Raw genomic sequence first — 14,055 nt, forward strand, 5'->3', positions numbered from 1 at the left:
GCCTTACGTTTCCCGTCGATCTTTCTTGAATATGAATGAGGGAACACATGGCATGGCAGGTGTAAAAGAGAAAAATAAATTTATGTGGCGTGGTAGTTTCCCTCCTCTTTGCTCTGGTCCAACATGATCACCAAGGAAATGGCCAGTTATAACTCAAGCATCCACCTGCGAGAGATTATTGGAAGAAGCCTTCACGAAACCCGATTCCATGACATGCACTTAAACGTAATTTCCTTTACTCCGATCAGACCCAATTTGCGCTTTCAATGTACACTCGCAGTTCACTCACCTCGCACGCTAATGAGACGTCACAGACCATGAGAAATGACGTCACAGACCGTGGAGCCAATAGCTGAGCGTTTTTGTCTTCAATATATTGACACGAAAACAATGAAAGTTAAATGGTATTTCTGATGCACTCCATCGAATCGACTGCATTTCAATTTCAATACTAGCGGACTCCATTCTTTCAAAAATTCGAAAATTTTTCCTAATTTTCATTTTAAAGTTTTGTCTTGTACAAATAAATGCAAAACATGAATTCGTAAAATACTTTAAATGATTGCAATTGCAAATAGTCTTTATTTTTTCACCATTATGTTTTGAAGTAATAAGAATATTTTGTAAAATAACCTGGGAGGTTATTCTTCAATCATGGCGAAACAAAATGTTTAAGCTCTCGGTGAAATGTAGGTTTGGAATTAATTTGGAGACACAGGACATTTTGCTTTTTATTTTGCCGGTCAGCTTTTGACTTTCAGCATGGAAAACACATTTGGAGGGTCTGGAGCTATTACTACATCAATAGACATTCCTAGATCATTAAATCCAACCTATTCATTAAGTTATGGCGGTTGAGATTGAGCACCGCGGGATAGAAATTGGAACAATAGGGTGGTTTCCTATTATTTTTTTATTGCCTAAATCGAAAGATTGTATTTCACGCTTTCAGATTTTTAAATGACGATATCTATTTTTCGCGATTAAATGAAAAGTGAAAATTTTCAAGCGCGCGAAAACGCGACGGCTAAGTATGAATGCTGGGAAAACTCCGTGTGACGGCGTTCTGGTTCCCGCTTCCGCAAGTGAGGTGACCTTGGGGCGATGCTTTGAGCGCTGATACGATGCAGGATGCTAGCAGGTAGCAGAGTACCCTGCTAGCTGGTAGCGCTTGGCTTAAATAAGGATTATCAGTACCTTATCAAACGAAGAAAACTTTCCGACCTTAGCCAGTTTTAATAAGTGATTATTAAGACATGTTTCCCTGAGCTCTGTGCCTCATGCATGCATTGGTAATCTCAGGCATCGCATGGGCGCCAATCTGGTCTTTTTCAAATGAGGATAAAATTGACCCTTGCCATTCGTTTAAACTGGGATTTCTAAAACAAAATAATTTGTATATTATGAATGCACTAATGGTGAGTAATGAATCGCAATCAATGCCTTTCGTTTTCTTTGATGAAGGAAACTACTGTATTGCGGGAAGACGCATAAGCAATCGTGAAGCAGAGAAGGCCACGTCATCGAGGAAAACCCGGTGCGCAGTGTCACGTGATCTGTGGATGACTGAATCTTTGGATGACGGAACTTTTCTACTGATAGGAGCCATTTTTTTCTTGCACTTTTTGTGCGAGTTCTGCTAACTCAAACAGTGAATTATAGAAGAATACATCTAGAGATGAAAGATGACGTGGAATGAAAAAGCTAACTCCAGGAAAGATTTGGGTCTAAGAAACGGCTTTTCAAGTCAGTGTCAACGCGGTCTGCGCGCCAGTTTGCGGTTAGTTCTTCAGAAGAATGTTAGATGGCGTCCTGTGAACGCTAATTTCTTTTCAGTTAACCCCTCAAACCCATGTAGCTAATTTTTCATGTAGTGCTCACATTTAATTCATCGCTGTTTATTTTTCTGTAAATAGGCCTTCATCGTTATGAATAATAGCACATCGTTATTCATTCGCCACGCTGTTTACATGTTCGATGCATGTGAGCTCGACATTCGCATGAGCGCTCGGCAAATTTTGTCTAGATCGAGATTTCATCGAGAGCGGATCAGCTGTTCCGTGGGAGGGGGAGGTGGAGGATAAGAGGGGGGGGGGTTGGGGTGATGCGATGCGGACCGCGCTTCTCTTTTGTCTCTCTTGATGTCCTCCTCCGATGCACTCACTCTTCCTCCCGATTTCTCGCTTTCTGTGCTCGCCGCTTGAGAGGGTGGCGGCGCCACCGTCGCCCCATCCACGGCGAAGTCTTTTGTCCTGCGAATTCCACCCCCTCTGTCAACAAGGGGAGGAACCAACGGTCGCCAGTCATTCACTGGCCGAACAAGCAGGGGATGTAACACGTAGAAATTTGAAACGCTCCCATTTGTATTTAGATGCTAGCCCGCAAGCCGCCAAAGAGGAGTGTTGCACGGGACTCCATCCGTAAGAACATAGAGGAGAAGACGAGCGTCCCAAAAACTTCATCCAATCTCTATCTGGAAATTTTCAGTAACGTCTTGAAATCTACTGACTTTCGTCAGGCGTCACCGGTTACTAACATGGAGAGACTACGTAGGTACCTTGCTCCGCATTTTTGAATGCCATATTTTTTATGACAGCGGAATGAAGTTGATGGTTTGAGCAAGTTTGGCTGGATCACTACCTTGGTTTCAACGCACTTGTGTTGAAACACAACGCAAAGTGTGTTGAAACAATGGTAGTGATCTAATAAACATTTTATGTGGAAAAACATAGTTTAATCTTCATTCAACATTCGGAATGGTGAACACATCTCTGAACGTGTAATGGTTCCATCGAATGGGCCTGGCTGTAATTAATTAATTTCCATGCGGAATTTTTAACAAGCCTTATATAATTGCAAAATAGCGCACCCTCCTATGAGTTGGTGCATTGGCTATCGTCGTCAACTCCCGCCTAAGGGGGCATCACCCGTACGTACCTCCCGAATTCGCGCCTATCTATCGAGGCATCCTATTCCTTTGAGGAGTTACGTTGGATTCAGAGGACAAGATGGCTCATGCAACCGGGCAAAGTACAATGGCATTTGGAATCGATGGCATAGCTCCTGAGGTGACAGCCACAATTAATGAAAGTATGACCAGTGAAGTAATTTTGCAATAAGTGTCATTCGAAGAAAAAATGCAATAACATTCAAACACCCTACGAAAACACCAGATTAACAAAGAACCTATCAAATAATTAAGACCTATTACAGTTACATGATAATTTAATACGGATATTGTAAAGTTTTCGAACTATTCGATGGAAATAGATCAATTATACTTTTAATCCAGCGTTCTGAAAACACTCCACAAATCCTAAAACTAATTCAATGAAAAACTGTCCATAGTATGGCTTAAAACCATGAACTGTCCAACATATCTTTAATTTGAATCGATTGTGACGCCGTTGTCACTAAAGCGAGCATGACCTAATATCCAAGCACTCCATACAAGAATTATTCGAGAAATATCGTTCCTACGTCATCTCTACGTAACAATTCGGACACGGCTTTAGTTCTATTAAATTCCGCGGGATGGCACTTGCAAGTGTAGCTTCCGCATATCCACCTCTCCCTATAGCCTCTAAAATCCGCTCTCTTCTTCCGCACCCGTGGATCACTGGTCGCATCCAGGATCGCAGGCCATCATTGCCAGCGAAGTGATGGAAGGAAAAATAACTACCTATCACTGATCCGGATCATTTGAGCTCCCGCCGTGAACGGCTCGCGCTCCATCATCTCGTTGCGTCCTTCTTGGTCCGCGCGCAGCCTCCGTGTCCCGGCGAACTGGCAACGCCGCAAAACAAAGGGACTCCCTCCCTTCTCAGAGATCGTGACTGCGCCTCACCCTTCGCCGCCGGCGCGAGTCACGAACTGACCCAAAATCCCCCCACCCCGTGAAAAAAACAAAGAAGAAAAAAAAGGCAGCCAGCGTCTCTCTCTCTCTCTTCACTTGAACCGCTGCAGCCGACGACTAGACGTTCACTTCTACGAAAAAGAGCGAATGTATGCGCGAGAGATGCGGATCACGGGAGCGAACGGATCGTTGGGAGTGGCTCGCGATCGAGAGTGGAGCGGTGCAGATGCAGCAGGCAAAGATCGCGTTATTCGCCACGTGACTGCACTTCACGGTCGCTCATTCACGCCACAAATCTCAATGCAGCGACATGGAATTCGCCGGGAAACGGAAGGGCAAGATACTAATTTTGCGAAAGGAGAAAAGAAAATCATTCGACTGTTGTGGCGAAAGTTTGAGATAAGGAAACGCCAATGGCGAGTGAAGTAACTAGGAATATGCTTTGGGGGGTGGGGGGATGATCGGGCTTTGGGGAAACAGGGAGGTCAGGAAAAATTTTCAAAAATAACATGCCTGAATATGCACTTTACATCATTTTGGCATAAAAAATTCAACTTTAAGCAGACGCAGTTATTATATATCAAATCCAGACAAGATTTTAAAATATTTTTTTGATTTCTCTGAGGCTTTGGGGGGGGGGGGTAACATCCCCTTATCCCACCCTCCTATTGTTACGCCACTGCTAGTGGCCACTCTGCATGAGACGGTGATGCTCAGCGGTGGCGGAGGCTTTAATTTGGCCGACTTTAATTAAATAACCACACGCGGCATTTATCTATGGGTCAATTCATAGCTAAACAACCAAAACCAAATTTCAATCCCTCGTCCTCGCCGTTGCCGGCCTTGTGCAAGAAAAGATGTTTTTGACGTCATTTTCTGTTAATCTTTTGATCTGATGGCTTTTCAATGACCAGAAGAGTGTTCTCTCGCTGACCCATCATTCTCATAATCACACGGCCATTCCCTTTCGCCATCGCTCCTTCCAGCACTTTCATATTTATAACTCCCACTCCATTAAAAGCCAAGCATGGCGGTGCAGTCCCTGTTGGCGGCTGTGTGCTCTGATTGGTGCGAGCGCATTGCAGCCATCGCGAAAAATGATTGCGAGAAACTGTGATTTCACATCGTGGGAGCGATCACTGGAGATTTAGCTCGGAGGGGACGGGAAAAGTGGGCGTGATATCGAGGCTTAGATTCCGTACGCAACATATGTATGTAGTATAAATAAATACATTAGCATACACAAATATGGACTACATCACCCCTTGTAGACCGACACTTGACGCAGATAGGGATGGTAACAGCATTTGTGTCCAGGTTAAGTGTCCACACGTTAATAGCGGCGTTTATAGAAAAAGGTTAGCTTAATTTACCACCTGCAGTGATATTAACGAGAAGGGGTTCGGTCTATTCTGGATTAACAGGAAAATATGCGAGACACGCGCGCGATGTCGTATTTTTCACGCGATTTTCAAACGTGTTTTGTCAAATCAAACCGTGAATCTCGAATATTGCGAAAGAGCATCCTCAAGTCTGAGGCCTCCGAATGCGTTGTCGCCCACCGCGCATTGAAATGAGTTTACAGAAGTCGCCACTCGCGTCGCTGACGGACAAATTGATCCGAGTTTCAGGGGGAAATGAGGTGTAAGTAGAGGTGGCGCAGCGACGGGGGTTCTTAGGGGGATAAACCCCACCCCCCAGAACTCAGAGAAATTTTTAAATTTAATCCATTTTACTTAATGGATTAGTATTACTTAAGCGTTAGGATTAATCAAATATCCCTCAGAAAGCCGCAAAACTCGCCATTTCGAACCATTTGTATTAAAATTTTTCAGGAGGAGGGCCCCCGCAACTCCTACTTACCCTGGTGAGTATGCAATACCCACGCACCCCTAAAGTATTAGTTGCGCCTAAAACCTCTCCTAGCCTTTAATCTTAGCTGCGCCGCTGGAGGGGACTACGAAATTTTCATTCATGATGATGTGATTGATCTAATTTACAACTCTTCAGTGCTATTCCTGGCATTTGAAAAGGCCTTGCTGCAAAATATTGGAAAAAAGTGGATCGCATTGTACACATAACTGCGCCGCGGACGTTTTTGAAAACCGATTAAAATGTGACCGAAGTAACAACAGAAATCAGCCTCCTATGGAATGTAATTGGGCCTCCGCTATGCAGTGCCCTTGCCATGAATAGTTGAAGAAGACGTCTAGGTGTGAAATGTGGCATGGGTATGATTTGGAATTGAATGGTGTACTCCTTAATAGGGCATCGATGCGACTGACAAAGAAAGCTCAGCTCAATTTTAGGACAGTTTGTGCGACATTTTGCGGTTGATTACGCAAGAGAATAATACACCGCTTCGAGTGCGCGTGTCACATAAATTTCGACATCGGCGGAAGCCTCAAATTTTTAGCAATCATTTGAAGATGATAACTGCGCATCTAGACATTTTGAATGTAAATGCTTTAACTTTGTTACAATGCGCATTATGAATCGTGCTGGTTATACTTCTGATTGCAGTAATATTCTGTCCCTAAACAACATCAGGGCCAGGAGGTCTTAGCCGCACATCACAAAACTTGAGTTTTAATTGAGGATGGTAAGCAGTGCCATGCTTTAAATGTTTTCCTGCGTCCAAACAAGCATCACCACTGGCTCAAGGTGATACGGTGCCATTTCTAAAATAATCTCTTTTTCTCATGCAGTCTTTTTCACCTTTCTCCCGCTTCGTTAGGGGCATCATTTGGCGCGAATGCTCTCATTTTGGACACCTTGTTAAGATAAGTGCTGCGGCGAGTTCATCCGTGGAGTTTCGAGAATATCGATGAGAGTGCAAGAGCCTAAAATATTTCGAGGAAACATTTCTCTGGTCAACGGACGCCCTAATCCCCCTGACACCTCGTGTACAACCCTGTCACTTTGACTTTTGTCAAGATAAGTGTTGTAACAAATGTATTCAATGACGCAGAGGCCGTATATGCTGCCCAAGAGAATCTTTTCCGCTTACATTCGCCTCGTCGACTCGCTGTGAATATTCTGTGGAGTGAAATTCATTTTCCGTGATGGCTGTGACAATTCTCCGAATTTGAATCATCTCCGAATCAGCGAAGGAAAGGAGGAGTGACTTACCGGTTGTGAATAAGACGATGGCTTTGAGGCAGCTGTATTCGGCCGAGTCCACGTGCAGAGCTTTGAGCTTCTCAACTTGCTCCTGGAAGATTCGGATGTGGTCCATGAAGGCGACGACGCGATCTGCTGCCATGGGCGACGCGTGGAGTCCCGCCGCGGCCAGCAGAGGCGCCACGTGCAGCGGCATGGAACACTGCGAGGCGTTCAGCACAAACAACTCTGACCACACAAGGCGAAGGAGCGCCACCTGATCCGTCACCTGAAACGTCACGAGAAAGAGGCACTCAAAGCGTGTCAAAGCGCACGTGCATTTGCATTGTGAATGAAAATCGGTAATTCCACGTGATTTATGAATAAACTGGCATCGCTCGGGACGGATAGTACCCAGGCAATCGGGGAACTTGGAATTTATAGTGATGGGGCAGAATATCTAGGCAAAGGAACAGAGCAGGTATGATGACGGCTTACACATGTAACATAAATCAATGGAAGAAAAGATTTCCATATACTGGGATATCCACGGGATCATCTTACACCCCGCTCAAAACATTGATCGTCACGTGCGTTCGCACGTGCGTAGACCACAAACGTCGTGTGAACGCATTAAGCAAGCAAAAAGGATTGCACCGAGAGGACTTGTAGTTAAGTGTAGAATACTTTGAGCTATGGTTTCCCTCTGAGCGTGTCAAGAGGTGTGCCTACCTGGCAGGATATCCAACCGCAGAAGTTGTGTGGCGTGACGTAACAAACGGTATTGAGAAAACGACGCTAAGGACGCGGAAGTAACTTGATGGGTGACGTTTTCTAAAAACACCTTACATATAACGACAGTACAATTTAAAACTATTATATGTTTGTTGCAAAAATTATACAAAACAATGGACGCAAACTTAACGTACTACTAAATATTTTATGAATATTACATCGTCCACAAGGCTGCTTGATGACCTATCTAGTTGACCAGAACATCATGTGGATAATTTGTTGGAAAATCAGATGCAAAAAAAAAACGATGTTGTCGTATGGATTGCAAGATGGTCTATCCATCGTCGGGTCAAAGAGACTGCTGCAACATGCAGTTGGTGTTGCCGGCCCCGGTGGCGGCGGGATAAAGTCCTCGCCTCACAAACAAGAGGTCGCGGATTCGAGCTCCGCCTCGGTAGATTGCCCCTATCCATTGCATGGTTGTTCGTTTACGCTAGAATTGTTGCAAACTCCGATTTTAAAGGCCTTGTAGAGCTGCTTTTGGTGGCATGGGAATAAATAAATTCACTCAGACATTTAATAACGTGGAATTAAAAAGTATTGGCTTTTCAATCACGGTTACAGAATGATGTCGGCGAGAGTACACTAGGGATGAATGTGCTGCCAAACGCCCTCCCAGGACATCGAGTGGACATTCATTTTAGACGTGCATACATACTGACACTCTTGAACGCGGGCGATTTTCAGTCACGTCAACATAAAGTTACGTTAATGCGTTGTCGTAACACTGCCGCGTTTCAATTCGGATTTTCGATTTTAAAATTGAATTCAAAATAGAGAGACAGAGTAGTAGGTAGAACCGGGCAGAATATTTTCGGGTGTTTCCCCGGGTCAGACCGTTCGCTTCCGATACCTATCAATGTTTCAGTGGCGGAGGCACTGATGCGAATGAGCACCCGAGAGAGGCTTTAACTGATCTGGAGAACAACCCGCGAGGAATGAGCGAGGGAGAATGAGGAATGGATTGATGGCTCACCTGGAGGTCCGGGAAAAAGGGGATGTTCCTGGCCCACTCGACGGCGCTGAAGAGGAGCCGCGCCGCCAGCTCGCAGATGTTGTCGATGCCCATGATGTTGGATGCGGCGGCGGCGGCGGAAGCGGCAGCCTGGTGGTGCGGCGGGCCCGCCCCTCCGCACTGTCCGTAGCGGGAGGTGGGGTAGGGCTCGGCTCGCAGTAACAGCGAGATGTAGGAGGAGAGGTACGAGTGGTGTCCGTTGAGGGCGGCAGCGTCGGGAGCCGGGTGCACGACGCCGTTGGCGCCAGGCGCCAGTGCGAACTGCCCGACGGGAAGCCCCATGGGTGGCTGCGAAGGGGGAACTCGACCGCGCTGAACAGCTGCAGGCCCAGCACATAGAATGAGGCGCAGATTGGAAGGTCAAAACACGCTGGATACGACTCGGAAATCATTCTAACGCCAGTGAGGGCGAATTCCGTCTCTCGGCAACATCAAACAACGGGGTGCAACCACGAGAGCAACTACTGACATGACACAGCGGTCGCAAGAAATTCCAACGAGCCCTCGTGTCGACCAATGATAGTCGGAGGCACACACAGTCCCTCTCGTAATTAATTTGTTTGATTGGTTTGTTAATAGTGTGACTGTTGCTGTCATATCAATTAGTTCTGATCAATGCCCTCCCCGAGGCAATGAGTGCGACCCATTTAGTCCCAGTATTTGCAATAAGGCAGTAGCAATCAAGAGAAAGAGACATGGATTTGATACACAACACAATCACGAGAATACAACTTAAGCTAAAATGATCTAATTTTAGTTTAATTTCTCAGTGAAATTCGGTTCGCTCAGCCAGCGACGCGAGTGACATCATTTCTTGTATGATATCCAAAAGTATCACCCCATATTTTACGGCATCCATTAAGGTTTTGAAGGAAAACTGCAGAAAACAGGTTGCGAATAAGTCAATCTTGACATTTAAAAGTGAATGACTTAATTGAAGGCAAGATTAGGGGAAGTAACAAGTGTAGTCTTGAGTTTTTCCACTATTATAGGATTCATTCACCATTTGAGACAGGTCAGCGCGCAACCTTTTGATGACACGTGTCTATTTTGGAGAATAGTTTTCGAGTTTTCACCGTTTTCAACCTCTCATCACAAGAAGGATATTTCAGTTTGTGGTTTGGTCAGGTGTCTGGCCATTGGATGATAAGTAGAAAATTTACATCTATGAGAATCATTTTCAACTTCAAGCCACAATGCGCAATATTTGTGAAAATGCCCGATGAAAGAACAAAAGAAAACGCACACCTCGTGCCCGCACGCGGTCCAATGAGCACGCACGCACTCACTCAATCGGCGTTCCGAAAGACACGATCGAATAAACGGTTATTCTTTAGGGCTCCTCTCCTATAAAATATCCCACTCATCATATAATGAACTCGCTGCGTACATATTCGGATCCATTCGACACGATACGCCATCGATTCGATTTTCGGTGGTCGTCGAAAACGCATATCTCTCTTCACAAGTGCACAATTCAGATTAGGCTTGTATTGGCCACGATCGCGTGTATAAAATATTCTCATATTTTATATACGTGTAAAGAGTTATTTACCATTATGATTAAAAACTTTTGGACTATGTCGCCGCGTCAATTCTTGGGTGGCCCCAACGTTTCCCGACCGATGCTGGTCTCTTTTTCAAGGGATATTAATAATTTTTCAAGGGAATAATCCCTTGAAAAGGCGACCAGCATCGGTCGGGAAACGTTGGGGCCACCCAAGAATTGACGCGGCGACATAGTCCAAAAGTTTTTAATCATAATGACGAGCACCCGCGAAAGTTTTAACGAAGAGTTATTTACCAGTTACAAGAAAACGACATGCTCGTAATATACTTTAATTACAACAGTGTGATCCAGTTAATTGTGATCCAGTGGAGATGTTATCCTGCAATGCGCATCAAGTCCCAGCAATTTTTTATTAATCATCCATTGTGTATTCATATACATGTGAGAAGATTTTTCATTGATGAATCAAATACGAAGTTTCTTTTAATCAACTGGGAAACCTCAGAGCACAAACTAAACTGTACCTTGCGTGTGAGAACGCCACGTTTCCTTTTTGTCGCCTGGACACAAATTCATCTACATAATACCTTGCAAGCCACCTCTAGGGTGTTTGGCAGGAGGTGATCAATCTGTATCATGCAAGAGTATACCTCATACACACCACAGGGTATAAAAATGTCACTAACAAATTATACTTCCACATTCATGCAAAAGCAAAACTTGCCAACTGCTCATTAAAGCAATCCGCCAATATATCTATAACACACAGAACATGTTACAAATTTTAAGAAAATTCAGAAACATGCATTAAGTAAATAAGACAAAGTCGTGCCTTTTCGAAAGCGTACGAAACCGATTCGTGAGGTGGGGGTGATCGGTGATATCTGGTACCGAATATTTTCCGTACGTACCGTTTCGCACGCATCAGACGTAACCAAAAACGAATCGAGTACGTGCGTGTCGAACGGTATAGTGTGTGTGTGTGTGTGTGTTTAGCGAGGCGTAAGTGAGTCGCCCGTCGCCTCTCGTTTGTTTCTCTGCGTTCCACTTGTTGCTCGGCAACCGTCTGGCAATAATAATCGACCACACGGGAAGAGTGGGGATGTCATAAGTTAAAGTGGCCCTTTGATTGAGTCCGCATGATCACCTTATGAGTGACTTCGCGAGCCTATTCATTTAGTTTATCTGTGGACTTGCGTCTTCCGGGCATTACTCCGCGTTGGTCCATTTATTTGAGTGTTTCGCCGGCGATGCATGCGGATTCTTTAGGTCTCACTGAGTTGCTAATGCATCCTTTTCGCCGCTTTTTAAATCATTTCGTCGGTTAAGGTCTCACGTCATTGGCTATGAGTGTATGCCTTTTTCGATCCATAAAATATGCAACTCAGTGAGACATGGAGTCAGAGCCCAGAGCCTCCTGTCCCGCTTAGAATATAACAGATATCCGTCGGGGGCCGAGAGAAACAGACGAGGGCTGCCATCCGCATGCTGCTCATGCTATACCTACTAGGAATGGGATTTTGCGCGACGTAATGTCTTCGAGCCGGGCATGTTGGGTGCGGTCTGGCGAAGGAGTGGATTCCCGAGCGCCCGACCAACAACAGCCTTGAAGGTATGATTCCCAAGATACAAGTTCAAATGGTCCCGGGTAGATGGTGCTGAGAACTTCGCGGTATTTAAGGCTATTCGAGTTCTCCACCGGGTATGTGAAAAAAGATCTGATGCTATCCCGACGTGTGCTGGTAGTGAATCTGGTGGTTTTAGGAAATTCGCATTTTAATTACGTACGTTACACTAGTACAGCTGCCTATCTCCGGAATTTAATCTTGACTTCGGCGAACTTTTAAAAATTTTATTTCGTGAAAATTTCTTTTTGAATGGAAGTTGACTAACTGACAACAAATGCTGTAACTGATTCACGACAGATCGCATTTTTTGCTTTTATACTGGAATTCCGATTCCTGCTTAAGTCCATCTCAACCCAAAACGCTTACCTGCTCAAATAATTGCAATATTCAGTGGAAAATAGTGTAATTGGGAGCGGAGGAAGGGAGGCATGTTCCTGTTCGAGCAATGGAGAGCGTAGCCATGAGTGAGGAGAGTATCGACCATGAGGAAATAGTTTTCGATCTATCGGCCACACATCTAGAAATGGCTTCTTGAACTGATTGAATTCCGTCCCGTGGCTAACTTGTACAAGTAATAAGAAAAATTATTATGCCAAACTATTAATACATGACTTAAAATGTTGACAACAATTCAGCTTCGATGGAATTTAATCTTTGAACGGTGACGTGGAGTGAAAAACAATCCCACATCCGTTCTAATCTCGCTCCACACGAAAACGGCTCACGTGTCTCACCACCTTTACATCCATTCGCTCGCATTGTCATCCGGGAGAGCCGCGTGTCATTGGCACGCGCAGTAATCAGTGCGGATTGTCACCCCACCTGCACACTTCTTGTTCTTTTTCAAGCTTTCTTTTATATTTTTATTTTTTGGGTAAGTATTATTTGAACAGTGCCCACACTATGTATACAAATATATGTTATGGAAAAGCCTAATTTACGGGTGTTATGATCACGCAAAGATCCAAAATATGGCCAGGCTCTATAACTTGAGATCTTTGGATGCTGCCGACCAGTTGAACACACAAGATGGAGATTCTGCTGCACTTGAAGATACACCAAGTGATGACGGGAATTTTGCACAAGAGTCGGGAAGTGGTGGATGCGAGAGTGAAGCAATTGGACGGAGGAGTGAAAGGATGTTCTTTTTAGCCAATCTGATGGGCGGAAAGGTGTTTTTTTCAGTTATTAATTATAATTTACAAGATTTTATAAGAGTTGGCTCAGAGTGAGTCGGGTGATGATGTGCTCAACATAAATAAGACATAAGTAATGTCTATGCATTTACTTTTCGCAGTAATTATACGCACTTTTTTTTACGCTGATGAGGCATGTGCTCTTTGCTGTCTTATAAAGCCAATTATTTCTATTTTAACGAAGCTCTTTCGAATAATTTCAATTCCCGCGGCAGAAATTAACTACGATACCTCAAAATTTGCTCTCTTTGATTTCTTCAGATTTGGAAATTACAACTGATATTATCTAAAATGTTTCCTTTAAATTTCCGGAAAAATTCATTCAATAAGTTTAAAATTGATAGAGATATCATAAATTTATGATAATAAAGTCATTTTTCTCATTTTTCACGTTTCCCGCCTCTTTTACCCATTTTTATCTCATCCTAATAACTTCGAAAACTCTTATCTCTGAATCATATGATATATATTATCATTGCATTAGAAAACGAAAAAAACTCTCATAGCTAACATGGGTGTGAGACACAAATTTTTTAAAATTGGGGTGTTTTTTCACTCAACGTTACCAGAATGGGTGAAAAAACTAGTGCTACCGTTCTAGGGTTAAATGAAATTTTTTCCAATGCGTCAAAAGATTTAGTGTCGTGATTCCTTTTTTAAATTGACCGTTCTGCAACCGCGATCATAAAATAACGAGAATTAAATGCGCGCGATGGAGTGGACAATTAAGCCAAGCAGGGGGCTTTGGAGTTTCCTAATCTTCTCCAATGACTCCTCTTCCCCGCCCCCCCCCCCCCCTAGTTGGGCTGCGTGAACGAGGGGCCGCGAGGGGGGGGGGGGGGGGGGGGGGGGGCTTGCGCTCTATGAGGTCGGGCTCCGTTGTTGTGCTTTCGGTCCAGGTGTCTGCTCTCTCTCTCGTGTATCTTCGCAAACAATCGCCTATGGGGTGTGCA

General features: G+C 44.4%; 1 protein-coding gene across 1 annotated transcript in view; it reads right to left on the minus strand.

Annotated features, from left to right (window-relative positions):
- The window catches only part of LOC124166636 (COUP transcription factor 2), a 203,464-nt gene that overhangs the window by 84,601 nt on the left and 104,808 nt on the right, over positions 1 to 14,055 (minus strand). The window contains exons 3-4 of the mRNA XM_046544256.1: positions 8,730 to 9,088; positions 6,989 to 7,247 (exon numbers count right to left, since the gene is read on the minus strand). Coding sequence (XP_046400212.1) covers positions 6,989 to 7,247; positions 8,730 to 9,088 — 618 coding nt within the window. The remainder of the gene's footprint in view (positions 1 to 6,988; positions 7,248 to 8,729; positions 9,089 to 14,055) is intronic.

This window comes from Ischnura elegans, chromosome 10, assembly GCF_921293095.1.
Source record: "Ischnura elegans chromosome 10, ioIscEleg1.1, whole genome shotgun sequence".
In the NCBI taxonomy this organism is placed as follows: Eukaryota; Metazoa; Arthropoda; class Insecta; order Odonata; family Coenagrionidae; genus Ischnura; species Ischnura elegans.